This window comes from Lissotriton vulgaris, chromosome 1_1 (genome assembly GCF_964263255.1).
Source record: "Lissotriton vulgaris chromosome 1_1, aLisVul1.2, whole genome shotgun sequence".
In the NCBI taxonomy this organism is placed as follows: domain Eukaryota; kingdom Metazoa; phylum Chordata; class Amphibia; order Caudata; family Salamandridae; genus Lissotriton; species Lissotriton vulgaris.
This window is the reverse complement of record NC_141685.1, coordinates 2,049,575,986-2,049,603,636: the sequence shown is the minus strand read 5'-3', so window position 1 is coordinate 2,049,603,636 and position 27,651 is coordinate 2,049,575,986. Positions and strand designations below refer to the sequence as shown.

Below are 27,651 nucleotides of genomic sequence, written 5' to 3'. Positions count from 1 at the left end.
CACTACTTACCCGTGAGGGTCCCCAGGCTTACCCGTGAAGGTCCCAAGGCGCTGGAGGGGGGCGCTACTGCTCGAAGAGCCAGGTCTTGAGGAGCCTTCTGAAGGTGAACAGGTCTTGGGTCTGCTACAGATGGATGGGGAGGGAGTTCCAGGTCTTGGCGGCGAGGAAAGAGAAGGATCTGCTGCCGGAGGATGTATGTTGTATGCGTGGGACGGTGGCAAGGGCGAGGCTGGTGGATCAGAGCTGGCGGGCGGGGGTGTAGAAGTTGAGTCCGTTGTTCAGGTAGGCTGGTCCGGTGTTGTGGAATGCTTTCTGTGCTTGGGTGAGGAGCTTGAAGGTGATCCTCTTGTTGACGGGGAGCCAGTGTAGGTCTCTATGGTGGGAGGTGATGTGGCTGCAGCGGGGGACGCTGAGGATCAGTTGGGCGGAGGCGTTTTGGATGCGTTGGAGTCGTTGCAGGTGTTTGGCCGGAATTCTAGCGTAGAGTGCGTTGCCGTAGTCCAGCCTGCTGCTGACGAGGGCTTGGGTCACCGTTCTTCTGGTATCGATCGGGATCCACTTGTAGATCCGGCGAAGCATGCGGAGGGTGTTGTAGCAAGAGGAGGAGATGGCGTTGACCTGTTTTGACATGGAGAGTGAGGAAACGAGGATGCATCCTAGATTGCGTGCGTGGTCTGTGGGTGTCGGTACTGTTCTCAGTATGGTCGGCCACCAGGAGTCGTCCCACACAGAGGGGTTGGGGCCGAGGATGAGGACCTCCGTCTTGTCCGAGTTCAGCTTCAGGCGGCTGATCCTCATCCAGTCGGCGACGGCCTTCTTTCCCTCGTGGAGGTTGGTCTTGGAGGTGTGTGGGTCCTTCCTGAGGGAGAGGATGAGCTGGGTGTCGTCGGCGTAAGAGATGATGTTCAGGTCGTGCTGGTGGGCCACTAGTGCAAGGGGGGCCATGTAGATGTTGAACAGGGTCGGGCTGAGGGATGAGCCCTGGGGTACGCCGCAGATGTTGTCGGAGGGCAGTCTCGGTGCTATGTTTGCATCTGAATCCAGACTGGGATGGGTCTAGGATGCTTTCGTCCTCGAAGTGCTGGGTCAGCTGTATGTTGGCGATTTTCTCGATGACCTTCGCCAGGAAGAGGAGCAGGGAAGTTCTTGAGGTCTTTAGGGTCCGCCTTGGGCTTCTTGAGGAGGGTGTAGATTTCGGCATGCTTCCAGCTTTCCGGGAATGTTGCTGTGTCGAAGGAGATGTTGATGACCTTCCGTAGTTAGGGTGCGATGGTTGTGTCCGTTTTGTTGAAAATGTGGTGTAAGCAGGGGTCTGACGGTGATCCTGAGTGAATGGAGTTCATGACCTGGCGTGTCTCGCCGTCATTGACGTGGGTCCAGGAGGTCAGCTGGTTGGTGTAGGTGATGTTTGGGGTGGGGTCTGTAGCGGTCGGGGTGGATGGGGTGTTGAAGCTGTCATGAATGTCGGCGATCTTGCGATGGAAGAAGGCGGCCGGTGAGTTGCACAGATCTTGCAAGGGCGGCATGCCGTTGGTGTTGGCGCTAGGGTTGGAGAGTTCCTTCACTATGATGAACAGTTCTTTGCTGTTGTGTGTGTTGTCGTCCAGGCGTGCTTTGAAGGAAGAGCTCTTGGTTGTTCTAATGAGGCGGTGATGTCTGAGGATGACATCCTTGTGGGCTGCGTGGCTGTCTGGTGTGCAGTTGTGGAGCCATTTCTTTTCCAACTTCCGACCAGTGCATTTGGAGGTTTGGAGTTCTTCAGTGAACCAAGCGGCTTTCCTGCTGAAGTGGTTGATGGAGGGTTTCTTGAGCGGGGAGAGGGTGTTGGCGCAGTGGTCGATCCACTGTCTGAAGTTTCAGGTGGCGGGGTCTGTGTCAGTGGGGTTGGTGGGCGGATTCTGGGTGAGGGTGGAGGTTAGCTGGTCTTCAGTGACTTTGCTCCAGCGGTGGCGGGGGAGTTGTTGGGTGCGGTGGTGCGTGGTTGGTTTCTTGAAGGTGAAGTGGATGCAGCGGTGGTCAGTCCAGTGGAGTTCAGTAGTGTGGTTGAAGTTCGATGTGGGTGGGTTCGGTGACAAGTTGTCGGAGGCCGAGGTTGGCGAGGTTGGCGATCAGGGTGGCGGAGTTGGTGCTGTTGTGTTCTCGAGGTGGAAGTTTAAGTCTCTGAGGAGGATGTAGTCCATAGAGGCGAGTGTGTGGGTGCTGGCGAGGTCAACGATGGGTTGCTGAAGGGGGCCCGGGGTCCGGGGGGGTCTGTAGACGAGTGTTCCTCTGAGGGTGGTGTTGGGGTTGGTGTGGATCCGGAAGTGTAGGTGTTCGGCGGAGTTGAGGCAGTCGTCAGCGAGAGTGTGGACCTGGAGGGTGGACTTGCGGACGATGGCGATTCCTTCTCCCATTCCATTGGTGCGGTCTCTGCGGGAGATCTTGTAGCCGTCCGGGATAGCTATGGCGATGTCAGGTGCTGAGGAGTCGTTCCACCAGGTCTCGGTCAGGAAGGCAACGTCTGGGTCGGTGGTGTCGAGTAGGTCCCAGAGCTCGACGGGGTGTTTGCGTGCGGAGAGGGTGTTGAGGAGTATGCAGCGGAGGTGGTTGGCTCCGGTCCTAGGAGGTTTGGTGGTTCTGTCGCAGGTGAAGTGAACGGTGTGGCAGGAAAAGGGTCCACGGGTGCGTTCCGGGGCAGCCTGGAAGCAGCGGTGGTCTCGGCCGGTGTTGAGAGCGAGGAGGGTGTTGGTGTCGTATCGGAGTCTGGCGTTTTGGCGTGCGCGGGGTCCTGGAGGTATGGTGCTGGGCGTGGTCCAGGTGCGGATGGGGCTGAAGCTCTTGCCTTTGGCGCGCCTTCGATGCGCCAGCGGCGCGTCTGTGCAGCGGCCACCATTTAAGGCGGGGAGGGATTAGCAGCTGGGAGGTGGGAGCGGGGTGGCGAGGGGGCGTGGCCACAGGGGGCAGCGGCGGGAAAGATGGTCACAGAAGCAAAGGGGTGGTGGAGGGACGCGCTGGGCGGGAAACAGTGATGAAACCGGGGACAGGAGGCACAAAAGCAGAAAAAAGGGGAGGCTAAAGAGCAGCAAATACAGAACAACCAGGACGCACTAAGCAGCAAATACAGTACAGACCAACAAGCGGTGAAAACGGCAGAGGGCAGAGCGGGCAGAAACTCGCGTTCGGTCCAGCAGCGGCAGGCGATCAGGTGGAGCTGTCTGGCAGAAGGGGGTGACCTGGCCTGCGAGCAGGGTCAGGGGTAATCGTGTCAAATGATGATGTAACATGTTGTATTTCGTAATGTGCACAACCAGGGTGTCTACCCATGTGGCTCGAGCCACAAGCAACAGGATGGCAGCCCTGACCCCTACGAGTGTACCACACAAGCTTTTGCATTGCTTTTTTCTTTTCTCATTTTGTGGGGAAATGCTTTCTGTTAATGATGGGGTTGCTTCCACTAGTTCAGGGAAGGTGGAGTGGGTGGGGGTAGGAAAGGGCCTTAAAAAAAAGACTCTGACCAGTGGTGAAATTATTGACCTCCATAGGCACATACACTGGACTAATGGTGGAGACTAAATAGTTGACTGATACTCTGAGACAGTGCAAAACGCTGACGCTACTGTCCTGGAATGTTAAAGGGCCACACAACCCACAGAAAAGAAAATACGTAAAATACTGGCGTATTTGGATAGACACAATATAGATGTGGCCTGCTTACATGAGACACACCTGACGGAACTCAGAGAGAAGCAAATAGGGGCTAAGTGGGCTACATTTAGACTGATATTGTCTTATTCCTCATATGCTAGGGGGGTGTTGATCTGGGTGAAATTCAATACACCATTCACGCTTATTAACTATGTGAAAGACGACCAGGGGCGCTATGTGATAGTGAAGGGGTGCTTTGGAGACAACAATCAATCAATCAATCAGGACACTTGTAAATTGAATTGAATTGAATTGAAGTGGTATTTATATAGCACATGGCGACACAAAGGCATCCCAGCGCTTGTAGACCCCGGGTAGATGATACACGAGATTATGGGAATAACCACGTCTTGGGGGATCTGCGCACTACATACCGGTGAGGGTCTCAAGGCGCTGGGGGCGGGGGAGGGGCTGCTACTGATTGAAGAGCCAGGTCTTGAGGAGTCTTCAAAAGGCCAGTAGGTCTTGGGTCTGCCGTAGGCTGGTGGGGAGGGTGTTCCAGGTCTTGGCGGTGAGGAGGGAGAAGGATCTGCCGGCGGCGGTTGTTCTTCAGATGCGGGGGACTGTGGCGAGGCCGGCGCAGCGGAGCTGGCGGGTGGGGGTGTAGAAGCTGAGTTGAGGTATGCTGGGCTGGTGTTGTGGAGAGCTTTGTGTGCGTGGATGAGGAGCTTGTAGGTTATCCTCTTGTTGACGGGGAGCCAGTGCAGGTCTCTCCGGTGGGATGTGATGTGGCTACGGCGGGGGATGTCAAGGATCAGATGTACTGAGGCGTTCTGTATGCATTGCAGTCGTTTCAGGAACTTGGCCGACGTTCCTGCGTAGAGGGTGTTTCCGTAGTCCTGCTGGTGATGAGGGCCTGGGTGACTGCTCTTCTAGTTTCCGTGGACATCCACTTGAATATCCTGCTGAGCATTCGGAGGGTGTTGAAGCAGGATGAGGAGACAGAGTTGACCTGCTCAGTCATGGAGAGGGTGGAGTCGAGGGTGACCCCTAGATTGCGTGCATTGTCGGTGGGTGTCAGGGCTGTTCCTAGTGTTGTCAGCCACCAGGAGTCGTCCCAAGCTGAAGGGCTAGAGCCTTGGATGAGAACCTCTGTCTTGTCCGAATTCAGCTTCAGTCGACTGTTCCACATCCATTCGGCGACGGCCTTCATTCCTTCATGGAGGTTGGTTTTGGCGGTGTGAGGGTCTTTGGTGAGGGAGAGGATTAGCTGGGTGCCATCGGCATAGGAGATGATGTTGAGGTCGTGCTGTCGGGCGACATGGGGGAGGGGTGCCATGTAGATGTTGAACAGCGTTGGGCTGAGGGATGAGCCCTGGGGTACGCCGCAGATGATCTCGGTGGCATTGGAGCGGAAGGGGGGAGGCGGACGCTCGGTGTTCTGCTGGAAAGGAAGGAGGTGGTCCAGTCCAGAGCCTTCTCTTGGATCCCGGCGTCATGTAGGTGTGTTCCTAGTGTGCAGTGGCAGACCGTGTTGAAGGCGCTGACAAGTCCAGGAGGATGAGGGCCGCTGTTTCTCCTTGTCTAGCAAGGTCCTGATGTCATCGGTAGCTGTGATGAGGGCTGTTTCGATGCTATGGTTGCTGCGGAACCCAGACCGGGTACGGGTCCAGGATGCTGTTCTCTTCAAGGTATTTATTTATTTTTTATTTTAAGAGTTTTATATAGCGCTGGCTAGACCAAGAGGTATCAGAGCGCTTTACATGAGGTTCCACAAAATTACAAGATTACATCAGTTCCAATTTACATCAGTAGCTAGGCAAACAATTATAAGAGCATAGAAGACGAGATACGTGAAGTGTAGAGGGGAAGGGGGTAAGGGTAAAGGGGTGGGAGGGAGATACAGCAGAAAGACGGAGGAAAGTCTTCCCAAAGTCCGGCTGAGAAGGTGATGGTCGAGGGGGAAGTCCCAAAACCCATCTCCGCTATAGCTATCAGGTAGCTCCACCGGGCATTGGCCAAATAGCTAGGTCTCAATAAGAAAACATTTAAAGAATATGGAGGGCAAAATAAATGGAGCGTAGAGGGGAGGCGGCAGGGAAGGTGAGAAAGGGAGAATAGGGGAAGAGACATCAAGGAGAGACAAAATTAAGTCTGTCTAAAGGCCGACTGGGTAGGTGACGACCAAGGGAGGGAGTCCACGGCCCATCTCCCCTACAGCTAAACCAGGTAGCTCCATCGGGCATCAGACAAAATAGTTCAGTCTCAATACATTGAGAGAGGAGAGAAGGAGAGACATAATGGAGGGAGGATGCGGGAAGAGACGACAGGAGAGACGAAAGGAAGTCTGGCTAAAGACCGACTGGGTAGGTGACATCCAAGGAGGGATTCCCCGACCTGTCTCCCCTATAGCTAAACCAGGTAGCTCCATCAGGCATCAGACAAAATAGCTAGGTCTCAAATGACGAGGGAAAATTCACAGATAAGCAGGGTGGGGACTAAGGGCCAGGAGAGAAGAGGGCAGAGGTCAGTATCAGGAAAGTAGAGAGGAGTAGCGCGGGGAGGAGGGAGATACAGCGGAGAGACGAAGGAAAGTCTGCCCAAAGTCCGATGGGTAGGTGACGGCCGAGGGGGAAGTCCACAGCCCATCTCCTCTATAGCATTCAAGGTAGCTCCACCGGACCTCGGCCAAACTTCTAGGTCTCAGCGGTCGGCGGTAAGTTTGCAGATTCAATGTCTTGATGGGTGAGCCGGATAGGGGATAAGCTTGAGGACTGGTCGATGACCAATAGTAGTAGCACAACGTGGTAGAGGACAGCTATGGGTCCGAGGGGGTCGCTGGTGTCTTGAGGAGGCGTGGGTATTTGGTAGGTTTTCCGGTGTGGTTTCTGTGAGAACCTTGGTTTCCCCTTTATGCTGCGTGGAGCTGGTGTCACCTGATGGTCCAGTGTAGTGCACTGTCTGTTGTCTGTGCGGTTCCCCAGCTCAGAAAATCGTGTGTGGCCTCCCCCTCAGTAGTCACTTCTGGTCAAGCGTAGTCCACACCCCACTTCCCCGTGGGTACTCAATGCGCGGGTAATGGATTGCGCCTCAGGAACTCAGTCCATCTGGCAGGCGCTGGGAGGCCTCACTTCAAAGATATCAGTGGGGAGGGAGGTTGCATCAAGCTGGGTACAGACCGGCGCTATTTCAAATAGGTGCCACAGCAGTGCCAGGATCTTGCCTGCGTGTGATTTCTCCGATGTTCGGTCAGGGAACAATGGCTGAGTCCATCTTAGTTCGCATTGCAGCTTCCGTGTCCCCAATCATCCTCAATCATCAAAGTTGTTTTTTTGGCTAATAATAGCACGATAACTTAGTCCATCGCAGCACTCTTCTTTGGCCCCAGGCTCCTCCAGCGGCACCTCATGGCAATTAGCAATCTGATCCCCAGTACGGTAAAGCAATGTCGCAGGGGCAGATCGGAAAATCAGGCCGGCACACGATCGAGGGTCTCGGCAGCGGTGGGGAGGGGTGTTCTCCCTGCGATATCCAAAAGTCCCCAAAGCAGGGTAGAGACTCACCCCGCAGAACATGCGGCTTCGGGGCATGGATCACGCTCAGAGAACTCAGGACCACTCCTCAGACCAAGGCGTTACACTGGGGGGATGGTGCACTATGTCTCGCGACCGCAGGCGAAGCTCTCACCTTTGCTCCCACTGGCCGCCCCTTCCGTCCCGATGGCAGTTAACACAGTGCGTGGCCCTCAAATCGGGATGTGGGCTGAGGGTTGGTGGCATTGTTATCAGGTGTGAAGCGGAGACCGGCGGCCTCCCGATGCATTTCTTGCGGTACCAGGCAACGTCCTCTCAGCTCTCTTGATGGTTTTCTCGATGACCTTTTCCGGGAACGGGAGCAGGGAGATGGGCCGGAAGTTCTTGAGGTCCTTGGGGTCCACCATGGGTTTCTTGAATAAGGCGTTGATCTCGGCATGTTTCCAGCTATCTGGGAAGGTTGCTGTCTCGAAGGAGATGTTGATTACTTTCCAGAGATGGGGCGCGATGGCTGTGTTGGCTTTGTTGAAGATGTGGTGTGGGCATGGGTCTAAGGCTGATCCGGAGTGGATGTGTTCATGATCTTGCTGGTGTCCTCGTCGTTGATGCAGGTCCAAGAGAGCAGGCGGTTGGTGCGGGTGGTGGTCGTGGTGGCGGATTTCTCAGTGTTAGTCTGGGCAGTCGTAACGTTGAAGCTGTCGTGGATGTAGGCGATCTTGCAGTGGAAGAAGGTGGCCAGCGAGTCACACAGGTCTTGCGAAGGTGGGATGTTGTTGGTGTTGGAGTTGGGGTTGGAGCGTTCCTTCACAATATTGAAGAGCTCTTTGCTGTGGTGTGCGTTGTTGTCTAGGCGGTCTTTGAAGGAGGCCCTCTTGGCGACTCTGATGAGGTAATGGTGTCTGCGGGTGGCGTTCTTGTGGGCTGCGTAGCTGTCCGGTGTTCATTCGTGGAACCAGTTCTTCTCCAGTTTTCGGCATGTTTGTTTGGAGGACTGGAGGTCTTCGGTGAACCAGGTGGCTTTCTTGCTGGTGGGGCTGTTGGAGGGTTTCTTGAGCGGGGTGAGGGTGTTGCCGAAGTCGACGATCCACTGTCTTAAGTTGCGGGCGGCGGTGTAGGGGTCGGCGGGTGGCCTCAGGGCGAGGGTGGTGGTTAGCTGGTCTTTGGTGACTTTGACCCAGATGCGTCGAGGCATCTGTTGGGTGCGGGGGGTGTGGTGGGCTTCCTGACAGTGAAATGGATGCAGTTATGGTTAGTCGAGTGGGGTTCGGTGGTGTGGTTGAAGGAGATGTGAGGGCTTGCAGAGAAGATGGGGTCAAGCGTGTGGCAGGCGGTGTGGGTGGGTGTTATCACGAGCTGTCTGAGTCCGAGGTTGGTGAGGTTGTCGATCAGGGTGGTGGAGTTGGTGTCGTCGTTGTTCTCAAGGTAGAAGTTCAGGTCCCCGAGGAGGATGTAGTCTGTGGAGGCGAGGACATGTGTGCTGATGAAGTCGGCGATGGAGTTGCTGAACTGTGGACGGGGTCCGGAGGGTTTGTAGATGAGGGTTCCTCTGAGGGTGGTGTTGGGGTTGGTGTGGATTTGGAAGTGCAGGTCTTCGGCAGTGCTGAGGGTGTCGTCGGTGTTGGTCGTGACTCTGAGGGTGTTACTGTGGACGATGTCGATTCCTCCTCCCACTCCGTTGGTGCGGTCTTGTAGCCTTCCAGGATGGCTATGACGATGTCGGGTGTTGAGGAGGGGTTCAGCCAGGTCTCCGTCAGGAAGGCGACGTTTGGGGAGGTTGAGTCGAGGAGGTCCCAGAGTTCAACGCGTGTTTGCGGGCGGAGCGGGTGTTGAGGAGGATGCATCTGAGGTAGTTGGGCTCTTTCCTGTGTGGAGATGCTGGTGAAGCTGCAGTTCCGGCAGGTGAAGGGTCCTTGGGTGCGCTTCAGGGTGGCCTGGTAGCAGGTGTGTTCTCGTCCGGAATTGAGTGCTTGGAGGGTGCTGGCATCGTAGGGTCGGGCGTTGTGGCGTTTACTTGGGCCAGGGGTTCTGGCGCTGGGCGCCGTCCAGGTGCGGACGGGCGCAGACGGGCTTGCCTTAGGCGTGCCTTTGTCACGCCAGTGGCGCGGCCGCGCAGTGGCCGTCACATATGGGGATGTGGGAGGGAGGAGCAGCTGGTAGTCAGGAGGCGGGAGTCAGGAACAGCGAATGTGCAGTGAGGGGGCGGGGACGCAGGGGACACAGCAGCAGGGACAGGAGCAGTGAGGGCACAGTCAGGGGCAGTGAGGGGGAATCAAAAGGAAAAAACGGGCAGAAATCAGGGAACATAAGGTAGCAGAAGGACATAGAAGGCAAAAAACGGGAAGAAATCAGTGGCAGCGAGGGGAAAACAGAAGGCAAAAACAGGCAGAAGTCAGGGAACAGAAGACAACAGAACGATACAGAAGGCAAAAATTGGGCAGAAATCAGGGGCAGCTAGGGGGAAACAGAAGGCAAGCAACACGGGCACAGACAAAAGCGGGCAATACAGGGAACAGACAGTGACAGAGATACAGACCTAAGGCCTACCACTGGCCACCAGGGATGAGGCGCAGGTGGGAGCCTGTGGGTGGAGGAGGGCCTCGACTTCTACAGCAATGGCGGCGTCAGGGCACACAGGGTGGACCTGTGTGGTGGGGGAGCGACCTACTAGCAAGGTCAATGGTCGCTCTCCTCCCCTCGCAGTGGCCGCCATATATGGGGTATGTGGGAGGGAGGAGCAGCTGGGAGACGGGAGGCAGGGACAGCGAATGGGCAGTGAGGGGGCGGGGCCGTAGGGGACGCAGTGGCGGGGACAGGAGCAGTAAGGGCCCAGTCAGGGGCAGCGAGGGGGAAACAAAAGGAAAAAACAGGCAGAAATCAGGGAACAGACGGTTGCAGAAGGACACAGAAGGCAAAAAAAGGGCAAAAGTCAGGGGCAGTGAGGGGAAAAACAGAAGGCAAAAACGGCACAAGTCAGGAAACAGAAGGCAACAGAAGGGGACAGACGGCAAAAATTGGACAGAAATCAGGGGCAGCAAGGGGAAAACAGAAGGCATGCCACACGGGCACAGACAAAAGCGGGCAATACAGGGAACAGACAGTAACAGAGATACAGACCTAAGGCCTGCCACTGGCCACCAGGGATGAGGCGCAGGTGGTAGCATGCGGGTGGAGGAGGGCCTCGACTTCTACAGCAATAGCGGCGTCTGGGCACACCGGGCGGAGCTGTATGGTGGGGGAGCGACCGACTAACAAGGTCAACAATCGTCAATGTATATGGTCCAAATAACGATGACCCCTCTTTTTACGCACAACTCTGGACGCGACTGTGCAAATTCCAACCTACTACTATCCTTTGGGGCTGGGATTTCAATACTTGCCTAGACCCCACACTTGATAGGTCCATTGGGAATGACAGGTATGGTAAACAATCAGCCAAAGTTTTAAGAGAAGGGATGGCAGACTAGGGCATGGTGGAAATATATAGAGACATAGACACCCAGACAGAAGAGAATTCACCTGCTTCTCATCAACACACCTAACATGGACCAGACTTGATTACTGGATGGTATTTAACGATGTGTGCACATGGGCTACTGACATTGCCCACTTACCCAAGACACTTTCAGACCACACCCCAGTTCGAATCAAATCCCGACGCATACCCCACGACAATTCATGTGGAGACTAAGACAGACGCCACTGCAGGATCAGGTTTTCCAGGAGGAATTACGACAGGCAAGAATATACTTTTTTGACCATAACTCCGGTTCAGTACAGAGTGGAAGGACACTCTGGGAGGCTTCCAAAGTCACCATTAGGGGATACTGCATTGGTAAACATGCAGGCCTACTAAAAGATATACAGGGACAGTTGGAAAGAATTGAAACTAACATTGCTAGATTATAACGGGAATTTGAAGACACTCATGACAACACAATATTGGCAGATATTAGAGTACAGATTGACAAATACAACAAGTTTGCAGACGATGAGGTAAAATATATATTGCGCGCAAGTACACTGCTAGGAATTATGGTGAGAGAGGGAGACCTGGTAGGGCGTTGTCATACAAACTCAAGCCCACTCACACCATGGCGTATATTACGCAGATTCAAAACGAGCAATGCCAAAAAGTCAATGAAACTCCAGCTATATTGGAATGTTTTGCCAATTACTACACTCCGTTATACACTACTCAGATGCAGTCTTCCACATCTGATATACAAGGTTACCTAGATGATGTAGCACTGGCGTGGCTATCAGACACCCACCAAGAGTACTTCTGTCACTACATTATCAAAGACGAAATTATAGAAGCCATTAACTCCCTCCCGAATAATAAAGCACCGGGACTAGATGGACTCCCGGGAGAATTTCATAAAGAATTCTGAGATCTACTGATCCCATATCTGCCTGAAATGCTTGAAGAATCCTATGAAGAAGGCGCTCTCCTGAACTCATTAAGTGAGGCGCTTCTGAGAGCGCTCCTGAAACCAGGCAAGGACCCCGGTGAGTGTGAATCATACAGGCCTCTATCCCTGATAAACATAGATGCCAAGATTTTAGCAAAAATAATAGCGAACATAATACAACCGCTTCTATGTAATCTAGTACTGCCAGACCAGACTGGTTTCATGCCCACACGGTCCACCACCCACAATATCCGCACCATCTTTGCACTATACCTCCAAATAGATCCGGATACGCCAGCAGCCGCGGCCCTGCTATATGCCGCCAAGGCATTCGACTCAGTGAAGTGGCCCTTCATGTTTGTTACCCATCACAAAACGGGGTTTACAGAACCGTTCCTAAAATGGGTAACACTACTATATACTGCACAGAGGGCACGGATCAGAATACACGGGTACACATCCAACCCGATAGAGATTGCACGAGGCACCAGACCGGGCTGCCTGCTGTCGCCAATGCTCTTAGCTCTAATCCTGGAACCACTGGCCTGTAAAATTCGGCAGAAGCACTCTAAATCGGCCTTATAATTCGATCTCAGGCCCATAGGAATTGCATTGTACGCTGACAATATGGTCCTTTACACCACACACCCAGACAAGAACCTAAACCCGCTCATTAGAGAATATGTCAGGTATGAGCAATATGCAGGCCTCAGAATAAACTGGGATGAGTCAGTGGTGATACCTCTCACTGCGGACACATCGGAACCCGAACTGGAATACCCTTTAAAGTGGAGCACAGCTTCAATTAAATACTTCGGTATTTGGATACACCGAGATCTGGAACTGTTTATCAGAGAGAATTATGGCAAGGTGCTGGTGAGACTGGAATGGATAAGAATGCCCCTCTCAATGGTGGATAGAATAGCCAAACAGAAAATGATTGTACTACCCAGGTTCCTATATCTGTTTTGGAATATTCCAATATGGCTAAACAAGACCTTCTTTGTCAAGCTGTGCTCTATCTTACAGAAAATGACATGGGCAGGGAAACAGGCAAGGACAAGTTGGAAGATCCTGACTCAACCGTACCATCTGGGAGGATTTGAGGCACCAGATTTTCACTTATATTTTCTCTGCGCACAACTGGACAAAACCCAATGCATACATCCCACATAATGCGGAGGAAAAAGACAGAATATCTCCTGTGCCACTGACTGCACTCATAGCCGACCCGATAAAATTTACATCACGAGACAAGATACATACAGCCCTATGCACCTCGAGGGCGTGGCATGCACTGGCATATAGAGCACACAACCTACCGGTGTATGCACGGGCGATTTTGATGGAGAAACACCCTAAGCTCACTGCAATGTAGGAAAAGAAAATGCATACTTTGATGAGGGAGATCAGATTGACCAATATGGGACAATTATTCACTCATAGTAAATTTATACAATGGACAGACCCCTCACTATGCGCTCATCAACTCCCACTGAAGAAATTCGCATACTTACGTCTACGCACGGCAATCAGGTCACTATACACCACCTTCCATGACAAACCTATGCAACTGAACACATTACAAATACTGTAGCCCATACTCAAAAAAACTTGGTAACACCCTTATACAACGTGGCCCAGGAAGAACAAGCTGAGAAACCTACGGCGACATTAGGTAGATGGGAATTTGTATTGGGTGAGACAATAGACGAACGTGATTGGCACTACAGCTGCACACAACTCATGCTCCTCACATCAAACTGCAACTTGCGCATTATTCATGTAAAATACCTTCATCAACTATACTACACGCCGGCTAAACTACATTGACTAGGACTAAGAGAAACAGATGCCTGCCAGAGGTGTAATGCACATAGTGCTGACTTCCTGCATATATCCTGGTCATGCTCACATTTGCAGCCATACTGGAGTGAAGTTACTAATTCACTGTCTGTCATGCTATCGGAACAGACTCCTAACCCCTCCTTAGTGTGCATTCTAGGTGTCAGGAAACTTAAACATGCTGGACGTAGGAAACTCTTGGCAGTTGCACTTCTGCTTGAAAAGAGGCGCATAGCGATGAGATGGGGAAGTAAGAGACCCCCCAGGTTTACAGATTGGATTACGGATATGACCTACTGTAAGGAAACGTTGGAGACCTACGCAGAGAACATTCAACAAGCCTCACGACCCAGAGACTTCTGGGAACCACTAGTCCAATACGTACAAGCGACCCAAGAGCCCGAGCCCACAGACTGACTTACGATGACACAAGTCCTTCTACCGACTTGTTTAGATGTACCCAACATGTACTAGACGCAATGAGAAGTGCGAAGTAGCAAACTCAGTGGGGGTGGGAAACCTCTTGTGAACTAGGATATCATCTGTCGAAGCGGAGATTGTAAAGTGATAAATGATATGTGTATGGTGTAAATTGAATCAGTAAGCGATATGTAAAGTTCATGTCTGGTAATTGCAATATTGTTTCATGCTATGTACTGCTGGTTGGAACAAAAAGGAAAAAACCCAGGGCATATAAAACTCCTTTTATAAGGGTCCACCTTATAAACACCTGACCCCCCTGCCCTGGGACACCTAGGGGATACCCTGGAGGTTCCTAATATGCCAAAACATTGTAGGTTATCCATTTTTCAGTGCCACAAACACCAAAGTCGAGTTTGGGCACAATTTACTTTTTAAAAGCAGTCCTGAGCCCTAGGGCTGCTTTTAAACTGACCTCAGGCTTCAGCAGTGCACACATGCATGTGCAGAAAAAGCTGCTGGCCTCTAAACTGTCATTACCTATTGTGGACTTGGGACTTCTAGGTGGTTTTATTCCTCCTACCCTATTATTTAAAGGGGTATCATAGGGTAGGTCATGCCATTCACAGGGGTACCCCATACCATACTGTACCCTAGTGAATGTAGGTGTTTTCACTGTATTCTAAATATGTCTCTTTCAGCATAGCACTGGCCCTGGCCTGGTTAGACTGAGCCCAGGGTCAGTCAGAGCCAGTTACCACCAGTACCATTCAGCAAAACGTTGGGGGGTGCCCAGGGCACAGGATGACTTTGCAACAGTGGTATATACACATCATCGTTAGTATTGCAACTGTGGGGTCTCAGAGAAAAAAACCCCATTGTAAATCAAAAATATCAAAGCCATTTTTTCCTCTCCCAAACCATTTATTTAACATTATCTTTCTTGTGTGTTCCACCCTTAAACATTGTATATTTATCCTTACCTTTTAGGATCCTTCACTAACACTACAACAATGTCCAGGTCTATCTATTTTTCTTCATTTATTAAAAATAGCTACAACTGTGGCCTTGATGACGCACTCACTTACCCTGCCCAGAAATCTCCAGTCCAGCAGGTCTGAAAGCCTCTCAGTTCGATTCCTCTGAATGATCCTCTGGCGTCGTGACTGCTGGCAGAAACCATAGAGGAACTGCGTCAATTGATTGCAGGACTCGTCTGGAGCGCGATACCTTCTGTCAACTATGTAGATCCCTGGTGGAAACACAGGTGGGCAGAAGGTACAGTCATCAAAACCTGTTAGCATTATGCACTCGGTGGCTTCTGTGCATGGCCACACTTTTTGAGTCGGAAAATAGTTTTTCAAGAGGACTGGATCTGCGTTTTACATTTAAGGCAATCGGAGTATGCAGTAAAACAACTGAGTAACTAATTTCACAATGTAGGAAGCATTGAAGTCAAATTTATATTTACATTGAACCCCTTATGAGATGTAAAATTACTCCATGTGCTCAAAGAAAAAGTAGATTCTTTTGAATGTGAATCATTCTGGGTTTTTTTGTCTCAAAAGCTTTGCAACTTTGCTAATTTTCTTTGAAATTAAGCACCAATTACGACATTTTAACTTGAAAATCATTTGCGAGGGTCACAAAGTACATAGTGAAAGCCAGGAATGTGTAATACCTGATTAGCGACAAGAAAAAAACTTCACTTAGTCAGATTAATCCTAGACTCATACTCACAGCTGGGTGGTAAATGTGATACATAGGCTTGTAGAGGATGGTGCTGAGAGGGAAGCGCTTCAAGGGCATTCTCACGGACACACTCTTTATTTGCCATATAGTACTGAAAATACACGTACTTCTAGGGAACATTAAGTAGCAGCAGTGGGAAAGGGTTACTAGCCTGGAAACTGTGTTGTAACTTTCCTGCTGGCGCCAGTTTGTTCGCCGTTTGCACAGCCACAACTCTTCTGTGCTGCCCCATGTTTCTTTGTTTCTTTTTTCAGAGAAGGTCTCTCATTCCTTCCCTGGGGATTAACTAGGAGAGACCCTGCTTATTACTTGCACCTTTGCTTCTGAACTTGGAGAGAGCTCTCTAGGGTTTGTTATGGCGTTTCCGCTACAGCTTTTAATGTTTGCTTGTTATAAGATTAACTCATGCGCGTTTCCCCTTGAGGCTAAATCATCTCTATGGGCACAAGTCAAACACAGAATGTTCAGACCTGTGTAGCCTACCCTGAGAGGAGTTTCCCTCACTCAATTGAGGGGAGTGGGGGTAGAAGTCATGCACTGTGTTTTCTCTCTCTAGCTCCCTGCCCCCATTTTTCCCTAGGAAAGTCCGTGTTGTGGGCTGGTCTTACTTAACTCATTCACTTACTTGTTCTCACAGAGACGGATTGATGGGATTTCATCAAAACTTTGTTCGCTATGTACTAACTCCACCGTCCCCTGGCCGTGTGCTGATATGAGTATATTGCATACTCATTAACTGATTAAAGAAGCGCAAAATGGTAGTTGTTTGCATAAAAGTCCTCACATGCCTAGGGGAATTGTGCCACCCTTTTTCCTAAAATTACTTTATCTAACCTGCCCTGCCTCTTCTCCCTTACATGTAGTGAAACATTTAGCATTTCCTAAATCTGAGCCCAGGGTTTTGCTAATAAATGTTCACATACACATATACATATTAATTTTCGTTATGTTTGAAAGCATATATATCTCTTTGCATTATCCTTCCACACGTGCGATTCACATGTAGAACTGGAAAAAGGAAAATAAGACTTCTAGAATGTGTTGCACCATTTGTAATATTATTGGTCACGTCCTCCAGATGTCTATTCTGTATGATGACTACTCAAGTTTTCCATGTAAGCGCCGAGACGCCCACGGGTATTCGCCGCGCTCTACAAATGTCAATAAATAAATTGTATGCTTATACGGACCAATCTGATGCTAATAAAGAGATTTAAAAAAAAAAATGTTCACATACACGCCTATCAGGTAAGGTTGTAGTCATTTGAATGCAGAGAACCTACACTTTCAATGAGAATACAAACAGCCAGAACTGAGAGAATACCTACTCCCGCTTCTACTCTAATGCCTGTAACCTCCTGGAAAGGCATTTTTGGATTAATTCACAAAAGTACTTACACTTTTGAGAACATGTACTACTTTTCGACATTCACAAACTGCACTTTTGTAGTAGCTTACACTTTTGTAGTATCATATTTTTGTAGTACATCCAGGGCTACACATAGCCAACCACTAGTACTGGAACACCTCTGAATAGGAAATAATGGCAGTACGGACTTAAAATAAAATCCCATAGGAAATACTATTACATTACATGGAATTATTTGAAATAATTAGTCATATAAATAATGATTCTAAAAAAATATAAAAATCGAACATTCATTATCTAGTCCTGAAATATTTATCTATTTTTAATTATTTCATTCTAAGACATTAAGGGCCCGATTAAAAGTCTAGCGGTCCTCGGACTGCTAGATTCACAGAGGTGCAGCAGTCGCAGTCCAGCCACCGCTGCACTAGTAATCCGACCACCGTAATAGAACTCAAGTGGTGGGACCACTATTGCTTCACGGATGCTACCAAGGAACCACTTTTCCTTCACAGTGGCGGGACAGTGTGGAGGCAGCAACATGCTTGGCGGGACCCTGCGGTTTCCGCTCCACTGCAGTTTTCACGGCGGTTTCCCCTCCATGGAAACCATGGCGGAGAGGAAACACACAGACTATGCCGTGCAGTAACTGTTTTTGGTGTTGTCGGTGCCCATTTTCAGAGGCAGTGCCATGGAAACGCCAAAACAACCCCACCAGATACATGGAAACGCAGGCATGGCAGTCTGTTCCAGCACCACCAAACTCATAATCGGGCTCTTAATAACCTGTAAAATACTTCATAATTAAATAATTATCCTTTAATTATTTTATTAGGTTATTTAAAAGGTTATTAAATAGAGTCGCACTGCGCAGCACCCATCTGAAATCTTCAGCATACCAAATGCAGAGTGACACAGAGCAGCAATGCACAGTTCCCACACCAAAATCAGAAGGCAAAATCTCCAGCAGAACAACCCTGGTCCTGTATCTGGCCACCCATCCATCAGAGTCAGCCTAAACATGTGCCTTTATCTTGCTCTCACATGACCAGATACCCAAAGTTGGGGCTTCATGGCTCTTGGAGCTTTTTTGACCTAAAACTTTAAAAAACTCATATCTCCGGTTCCACAGATTGGATTTCTGTCTTTTGAGGTCATTTTATTTATTAACATATTACCTATTGTTCTAAATTGGTTTCAGATTTTTCTTGTGTTGTGTTTTCACTTTATTAATGTTTAAGGGCTTCAAAAATACTTTATGCATTGCTTCTGAGTAGAGCCTGACTGTTTTGTGCCAAGCTAGCAGAGGGTTAAGCACAGGTTACTTTAGTGACTTCTGTGATTCATCCTGACAACAATAGTGAATATTTTTATTGGCGGGCTCTCGCCCCCCTCAAATAATAGTCTAATTTCTTACACATATACATTACAATGGTATGACGAAAGTGAGGTATCCTGAACCACACATAGGCCCGATTACGATTGCAGTCAGACACGTGTCCGACCGACATCGTATCAGAATGGAAACCAACTGATTAGTAGTCGGTGGTTCTATCTGACAAATTAGGATGTGACCGCCCACAAGGTGGTCAGAAACATCTGTTTTTACATTGTGGCTTGTACTGAGGCCAGAAAAGGGCAACAGCACAAACCGCATTGGTAAAATTGATGTTTGCAAACATCCATGGAACGTGTGCCAGGCACCATGTGGTGCTTAGCAAACGGGGTATGTATGTTTAGGGGGCACCACAGGTGCCTCCCAGGCCTCATAAGGAGGCCGCAGAGGGACGGGTCCCTGCTAGGTTCCCCCCAAAATCCATTTCCGACAGCCTTTCAATGGCGGTCGGACCACCATTGAAAGGCTATATGAAAGGGACATTGTAATCCCTATGGCGGTGCCAGAGCCGGTACCGCCCTATTGTAGGGTATTACATTCTGACCAACAGGCTCCTTGAGCCGGTGAGAAGCGTCGGTCTGTCCCTCCACCCACCGCCTCTGACCGCCACGCTTCATAATGCGGCAGTCGGACTTCAGCACCAGATGTCAGTCGGACTGTAACCAGCGGCCTGTCGGTTGCGATCAGACTGAAATCATAATGAGGCCCAAAGTGACATAGAAGCCTAATAAGTCAGATAAAAAAAGCGTTCAACTGAGTGCTCTCAGGATTGGGATTCAGCTGCAGATCAAAATGTACGTTGAGGGCACACACCACTGAGTCGTGTCATCTGCTGCTCCTGTGTTAGGGAGAAGCTCAATTTGACTACACATCGAGAAGGCCGTCAAGCCAGTGGTGCTATATCATCACTGGGTATCATTCCGCCTCCGGCCACTGGTTGTAAAAGAGCTGGACAAACTATAGGGTTTGTCGGTAATCGGAAATGTCTCTGGCCCAGCACTGTGGATGTCATCAATGGTGATCACCAAAAAGCCAAAACAATCTGGCAAGGTATGCATTTGCATTGAAATGTGCCTCCCCAATGAGGCTGTTTAGAGGGAACGGCACATCACTCCCACAATAAACAGTTTTATAGCAGAACTAAGTGGTGCCAGGTGGTTCTCACAATTGAACCTCAACGCTGGATATCACCAGCTGGATGAATGGAGCAGGTATTCGAAAATATTTTCCACGCACCTGGGCCTGTGACTCAACAAATGGCTCAATTTTTGAATATCGTCTGATGCAGCAGTATTTCCAGACGCAACCAGGGAGATTCTATCAAGCTTGCTAGACATCATGAATGCCAGAGATGACATCTTGATATACTTGGTAACAACGGAGGAACATCATCAGCACCAGAGGGCCACCCTAAAGTGACTGTGTGAGCATGTAATCCCTCTCCATCGGGAAAGTGCTCCTTCTTTTCATACAGGATGGAGTGCAAGTCGACTCAAGGAAGTTGCATGCAATCAAACAAGCCACAAGCAGCATGCAATGCCTCAGAGGAGCACAGTTTCTTAGGGATGGCCTCCTATTGTGACCGGTTCATGCCCAGTATGGCGAGCATTGCGGACCTCCTGAAGGTACTGAAGAAAGCGGACGCTCAAATGGTTGAAGATGAGGCATTCCAAAAGGTGAAGATGGCACTTCTGAGCAAGGCAACCATGGCCAACTTTGATCCAAAGAAAAGAACAACGCTGGTGGTGGACGAGAGCCCTTAAAGCTTTGGAAAAATGCTCATGCAAGAAGTCAAGTCTGGAATGTGGGCACATCTAGCTTTTGTAAGTAGAGCCTTAACACCAATAGAAGCAGGATATCCCCAGATCAAGAGGGAGACAGTCACCATACCATAAAGTAGACCTGTGGACATTTTCACCTAGCTCTATGTGGGCGTTCATTCCGTGTCGTCACTGATCATTAGCTGTTGGTGCCGTTGTTAGGGGGTACTCCACCCCATCCACCACCCTGTGTTGAATGGTGAGCCGTACAGCTGCAGCATAACCAGTTTGAAGTGGTATATGGGCAAGGGTCCAAGAATCTTGCCAATTTCTTGTTGCTGCACAAACCTCAAATAGACAGTGAGAAAAAACAGGAGGCCGGGTACATGGAAGAGTATGACCAAACGGCCAGCCAAGGGGCCTGTCCAAGTGTATCAAGCCTTCCGGAGATTGATGCAGTGACCGCTGGCAACACAGTGCTCAAAACGGTTCTGGAGGCTCTGCAACAAGGGTCATGGGATTAATTTCTGCAGGATTCGAACACTATGAGTGGACCAGATAAAGAGCACCTCACGGAATTTTGGAAGTTCTTGCATGAACTCAATGCCACTCAAGAGGAACTCTTCCTGCAGGGCCACAGATTGGTCATCTCAGAGAGCCTGGCACAACAGGGGGCGGTAGTTGCCCATGGTAGACATCAACGGACAGCAAAAACAAAGTCTTGCATATGGGGGAAGGTGTGGTTCCCAGAGTTGGAGTTGTTGTTGGATGACCCAGTACGGTAATGTGCAGCATGTCAAGTCACCAGCAGCCCTGAGGCACCTGCACCAATCATAACAGAGGAACTTTGTGACACTCCATGGACCAAAGTTAGCCTGGAATTTCACAGTTTTCCGTATAGAAGAATTACCATGGTCCTCGTGGATAGCCAATCCAAGTTTCCCATCATGGAACTCATTGAGTCAACGTCATTTGTAAAGGTGGCTCCAGCATTGGAAAAGGTAATGGCCCTGCTCGGCCTTCCAAAAGAAATCAAGACGGATAATGGGCCGCTGTTTCCAAGGAGCAAGTTCCAAGATCTGTTACGCCAACCGGGAATACTGCACTGCCAAATTGCACGGCAGTGGCCACAAGCAAAGAGTAAGGTCGAGTGGTTTATGTGGACACTAAACAAGACCTTGCTAATTGCCACACACAAAGGGGTATACCCGGAAACTCAATCCACACAGGTTCTTACAGGAGTACCGAGGCATGCCATATTGCACTGCTCAGTACCCCAGTGACCCCTTGTTAGACCTGGCACCATTGGTGTGGGTCTCCCCTGCATTTTATGCCTTTGACTGCTGAGTTTTTGCTGTATGTTGGGCTCCGTTTTGCTGATCTAAATGCTCTAGGCACTTTGTCACTCCTGTTCTGTGCCAAAGTTCAAGTGCTCCGTTTGTAAATTACAGTTATGGATTGGTGTTTCCATGATTGGATATTTGACTTACTAGTCAGTCCCTAGTACAGTGTGTGCCCTGGGCCTGTAAATCAAATGCTGCTACTGGGCTGCTGCACTGATTGTGCCACCCACAGAAGCCGCCTGTAAAATGTAACTCTGGCCTGTCATTGCAGAGCCTGTGTGCAGTCTGGGAATACCATGTCGACTTGGCAAGTGCACACACTTGCCAGTCCCTAAACCTTCCCTTTTCTACATATTAGTCACCCCAAAGGTAGGCCCAAGTTACTCCTGTGGGCAGGGTGCATTGTATGTGAAAGGTAGGACATGCCCTGATGTGTGTGGCATGTCCTGATAGTGAAATACTGCCAATTTCGGGTTTCACTATTGCAAGGCTACCTGTACCCATAGGACAGAATGGAGAGTTTGTTTATAACATCTTATAAACATAACTGGCCCTGGGAACAAGGTAGAAAAATAAAGTTTAGTATGCCTGAACTCAGAATGTTAAAATGCATCTTTTAGTGAGGTGATTTTTACATCCTGTGCTTGAAAATACCACTTTTAGAAAGTAGGTATTTTCTTGCCTAACCATGCAGTGTGCCTCTGCTAGGTTAGTGTATTGCGTGTCTGGCTTTTGGATGACAGGGGCTGGAGAGGGGCAGTGGATCCAGAACTCTGATGAGTAAGGGCTGGTCTGAATAGGCCTGGTCTGTAGTTGGAGTGGTGGGAGGATTAGCACCTGCACCTGAATAGGGCTGTGCCTGCCTTCCACAATGATGGCTCAGTCCTCCTGTGGTGTGTCTGGAGCCAGGGCTCACACTGACAATTGAGGGTGTTGTGCACTTGCAAAGTGTCCCACAGAACTGGTTTCGGCTGGGTACATACACTCTCTGCCTTCGGACAACAAAGGATTTTGGGGTATAAAAAGAGGGGCCCAGACCCCAAACTTTTAGATCACTTCTTGGAACTTTGCCAAGGAGAAGAGCCGGAGAAGCTGAAGAGGAATACTGCCTCTGTGCTGTTTTCTGCCTGGGGTTGGCCTGCAGTGGCCACATGCTGCCAAGAAAAGGAGAAAAGGATTTTGCTGTGTCCTTTGCTTGAGGAAGATCTCCAAGGGCTTGAAACTGAACTTGCCTCCTGTTCTGAAGTCTCAGGGTCACAAAGACTTCACCACCAGCTCCCCTGAACTTCCTTGCTGGGAGTTCTGACCTGCAAAGAGGTGCCTGCTGTTGTTTTGGACCTCTGAAGACTGTTTCCGCTGGGAGCTGGAAGAATCCTCGCCCCGGATCTTTGCATTGTATTGAGACGCCAAGTTTGTCGCATCGTTGGGGGAGGCAGTAAGAAACGGATGCATCACCTCCCCTTGCAGTAAGAAACCGACGCATCACCCCCTCTCCGGTAAATAACTGATGCATCACCTCCCTTATGCAGCAGTAAGGAACTGACGCATCACCTCCCTGGGAGCCAGGATCCGGTGCATGACCTTCCCTGAGTGTAAGGAACTGAGGCATCACCTTCCCTGTGGCCTGTTTTGTTTGTTTGTGTGATGCATCCCTGGTACTTTGTGTGAAAAGTGTAGCATCTGCAATTTGCTTTGAACTGAACTATTTCTACCATCTGAAAGTCATATTTTTATTACTGAATTGTGGATTGTTGTTGTTTGGTCTTGTTTTGGTTTAGATAAAGATTACTTATTTTTCTAAACTGGTGTGGCATTCATTTTTTAGTATTTTCACTGTATTGCTGTGTGTGTTCACAAATGCTTTACACACTCCCTCTGAGATAAGTCTGTCTGCTCCACCCAAGCTACCAAGGGTTGAACAGGGGTCATTTTAGAAGTGTTTCCCCCTTACCCTGACTAGAAGCAAGGGTCCCTATTTGGAAAAACGTACCTACTTCTGCCAACCAGAGACCCCCATTTCTAACACCCCCCCCATGCTGAACGGCTACCAGCGTGACATGATTCTCATACATCCAGAGTGGGTACAACCTGAGTGTGATCCTCAGGCTATCCAAAGCAGGTAGGTGCAAAACAGCACAAGAGCCAGTATCAGTAGAAAAGCAGCCCCCTGCTGGCTCAGACTGGGAGATCAGGTGCTCCTGAAGGATCGCAAGCCCAAGTGAAAATTTAGAATGCCATTAAAAAAAGACATATGGGATGTGTTCACAGTGGAAGACATGATGCTTACTGTCCGGTAAGGTGAGGAGACAGTAACTCAGAACATTTCATGGTTTAAGAAGGTCGATGTCTCTGGCCAAGGGGTAGTTGAGGAGGAAGACGTCCCAGAGACAAGAGACCTCAATGTGACAGAAGGGACCCCGGAACCACAACAGCGCGGTGAACCATCTTGTGAACAGGGTATGTCTGATGGGGGCCCAATTGAGTCACACAAATTAGGTTTGAACAGGTCCCAAAAGCAGCAGTATGATTTAGGGCTTCATCTGAAGCTGAATCAGAGACTCAAGGACTTTGTTTGTAACATCACGTTGAGGGAATGCGGAGCAAAGTTGGAAAGGGATGTTGTGAGCCATCCGGCCACTGTCCGGGATGACACATCCCTCAGATGCACTTGCACCACACCCTCAATCAATCAATCAATCATGGAATTATAAAGCACGCTACTCACCAGTGAGTGTCTCAAGGCACTAGGGGGAAATGGGGTGGGGGGGGAACAACAGCAGCTCCGGGTCAGTCGAAGAGCCAGGTCTTAAGGATCTTCCTGAAGGTGTGGGGGTTGGGCGGCCAGAGGCTATAAATAAACGTGGCATGGACCGCATGAAGTCTTCCGTTCGTACAGCAATACCAGTGTGAGTGTGCCTTATAGATAGCTGTGACTGGACCCTAGCATCACCCGCATGGCAGCCCACAGCTGCCTGGTACAAACATGACACATTTTACATTATAGCATCCATGCAGTGCGGATATCTCTTATAGGAGAAGCTACCCAGGGCACTGCAACAGAACATTTGCAAAACTTGCAGCTTTGAGATAGCAGATGGTTCTAGCTGCTGCAGCAATGCCCAGAAGAACCGAAGGACAAACCCTGGTATGCTTGAATGGCAATGCACAGTAGTTGGTAGTGAGAACCGTAATCGGGGCACAGAGTGAGGAGGAGGACTTGCTGGGAGTAAGGACATGCATGGTTAGGCGAGCTGGCTGTAAGAATAACATGATGAGGTAAAATAGGGAGTACCTGATTGTTAGAACTGGAATCCTTTGTGTGGTTTCCCCTGACTTTTTGCCTCTGCCTCCGGTATTTTTGGGCACCGTGCTGGATTTAGTTTAGCTGGTTTAGATGTTTTGGACACTTTGCCACTGCTGATCAGTGCCAAAGTGCAAGTGCTCCCTGGTTAAAATATTACTGTATTTGGTTATCCATGATTGGCATATTTGTTTTACCTGTAAAGTCCCTAGTAAAGGGCACTGAGTGTGCCAGGGCTGGTAATTCAAATGCTACCAGTGGACCTGATTGTGCCACCCACATGAGTAGCCCTACAATGGTTTCTCAGGCCTGCCACCTCAGTGCCTGTGCGCAGTCTGTGACTGCCCTGTTGTCCTGGCCAGTGTACAAACTAACCAGGACTGACCCTTCCCTTTTCTTACACATTGGACACCCCTATGGTAGGCTCAAGGTACCCCCCTGGGCAGTGTATGTGAAAGGCAGGACATGTACTAATGTGGGTGACATGTCCTGATAGTGAAATACTGCCAAATGTGTGTTTTCACTATTGAAAGACTATCTTGCCCATAGGCTAACATGGGAAATGCTGTGTAACATATTTACCTGCATATCTTCCCATAGCGGCAAGATAGGCATATGGAGTCTGGTATCCCTGAACTCAGAATTCCGTGTTTGAAAATAGCACTTTTTAGAAAGTGGCTCTATTCCTGTTCAACTTTCCTGTGTGCCTCTGCCTGTTTGTTTATTGACTGTCTGGTTTGTGAGTGACAGGGGCTGGGGCAGCTGTGGGAGGCTGGGGGAGTCAGCCATAGGCTGAATAGACCTATCTACATTTAGAGTGGTGGGAGGAGTTGCACCTGGGCCTGAATAGGACTGTGCTTGCCTTTCACAATGCTGGTTCCACCTCCTGCTGTGTGTCTGATGGCCCTGGCCTCCCCTCACAAAGGAAGAAGACCTGCCCTGGCACAGGGCACCCAGAACTGGTTGGGACTGGATCCTAGACCCCAGACACATGAAGAACAAAGACATTTGGAGTATAAAAGAAAGGCCTAAGACCTCAGTAAAATTAGACTACTTCTGCAATCAAGAGGAATCTCTGCTAAGAAGATCAGCTAAAGAGACAAAGGAAGACTACCCTTGGTGTGTGTTCTGGGGCTGACCTGCAGTTTGCTGTATCCACTAAAGAGGAAAAAAGGAGACTTTGCTGAGTGCTGTGCTTCCTCCCACCTGCTTGAGAAAAAAACGTTGCTGTGTGCTGTGTCTTAAAAGAGTCTCCAAGGGCCTGGGAAGTGCTGGCCTCCTGTTGGGAACGCAGGGACACCAAGGTTCCCAAAGCAACTTTCTACAAGTGACTGCGTGCATATCTCTGTGAACAGGCTGGATTCCCTGCAAAGTTTGCCTGCCCGTGTGATCTGGGGACTCGGTGTGCGATCGGCACACAGTGAGGCTGGTGGAGGACTGCCGGCTATTCCGGGGCTCGAGAATGCGTCTCTGTGCACTGCCAGAGGCTGTCATCAAAAGGAGGCCGGAATCACTACTGCTGGCCCTGGATGACTGTGGGGAGAAGTGCTTGTAATTCTATCACCCTGCTGTGCCCAAAAAGGTCACTGCCGCACCGCGAGTGAGTGCCCAAGGTTGAATTCGAGGAGAAGAGTGAAGCCGCTGACGTCACCGCTGTGCCTCCCTGGGATTGGCCCCAGCCGTCAGGGATTCCCACGTTGTCATCAGTGTGCCACGTCTGGATTGGTTCCCGCTCAGGGGATTCCTACTGCATCATCGACCTGCCGCGCCGGGCTTGGCCCAGCCTTGAGGGCTTCCCCACACGCAGGCCCGGAAGAGAATCTCGGAGGAGGAACCTGCCCTGCTGGGAGGATGCAGCGCATCTCACGGACGGCCCGGTACCAGCCTTCCAGGTAACTCACTCCGGTTCTCATACTGGATCCTATGAGAAAGAGGGGGCCCCTACAATGTATACAGTTAGCTACTCGTAGGGAAGGCAAACCATGTAGAGAAAGACTGTGTAGCAAAACTCTAAGGGCGTAAATAATCCCTGAATCAAAATCCAAACAGAATAATAGACCCTCAAAAACAATCAAGTAAATGTGTGCTGAAACGGAGATTTATACAAAATTTCTTCAATTTATTTATTTTTAATTTTAGTATATTTTGTTTGTTTTTATCCTTTGTACAAAATTCATTTACTTATTTAGTTCATTGTTCACATTTAAAAAGAACCTTGAAGTATAGTACATGATGTTCAGACACAGGCAAAGAATTAATTATTTACAATTAGAAGTGTACAAAATTAATAAGTGAAAAACAGAAAAAAAAAATTTTAAACACAAATACATAAACAAAATAACTCAGTGATATACGAAATATTCAGTTGATGGTATAATTGATGAAGGCAATGCGGTTGAGTGGAACTACGCGCGTTTCGGCCTGAGGCCTTCGTCAGGTGACCGTCATTCGCATATTAAACAAATAAAAAAGGGTGATGTAACATAACAGTGGACAGATTCACGTATCAATACTTTGCTTCCTATGGCACCAGTTTAGATTTCATATGTACCGGGTCAGTTATGCTTAGGTATCCGAAAAATGTTTATAAAGTGTCGTTTTCACAAGGCAACCCGCCGGAAAAATCACAAGCTTTTAGTCCATTTCGTTATAATAAATCTTATTGCAGTGATGCTGGCATATAAATGGGCTGAGAGTATTGACCACTTTACTTTGTGGTTCTCGAAGGTTCAAACGGGGGTTCTGCTTAGTTCATGCTTCCGAAATCCGCACTCTACTGGATCCTGCAGGGATCTCCCCGCGCACTGCTGTCAGGCCGTGGGTGGCTCCTAAAGTCCCAAACTAGTACATGCGCATTGGGGGACAACGGGCACGGCCCCGTCCTATTCAATTAGT

The 27,651-nt window shown here is 49.6% G+C and overlaps 1 protein-coding gene across 3 annotated transcripts in view; it reads right to left on the bottom strand.

Moving 5' to 3' along the window:
* The window catches only part of GYS2 (glycogen synthase 2), a 610,704-nt gene that overhangs the window by 82,836 nt on the left and 500,217 nt on the right, over positions 1–27,651 (bottom strand). For all 3 annotated transcript variants that reach the window (XM_086920470.1, XM_086920476.1, XM_086920482.1), the window contains one exon: positions 14,924–15,087. In XM_086920470.1, the coding sequence (XP_086776596.1) occupies positions 14,924–15,087 (164 nt within the window). The remainder of the gene's footprint in view (positions 1–14,923; positions 15,088–27,651) is intronic.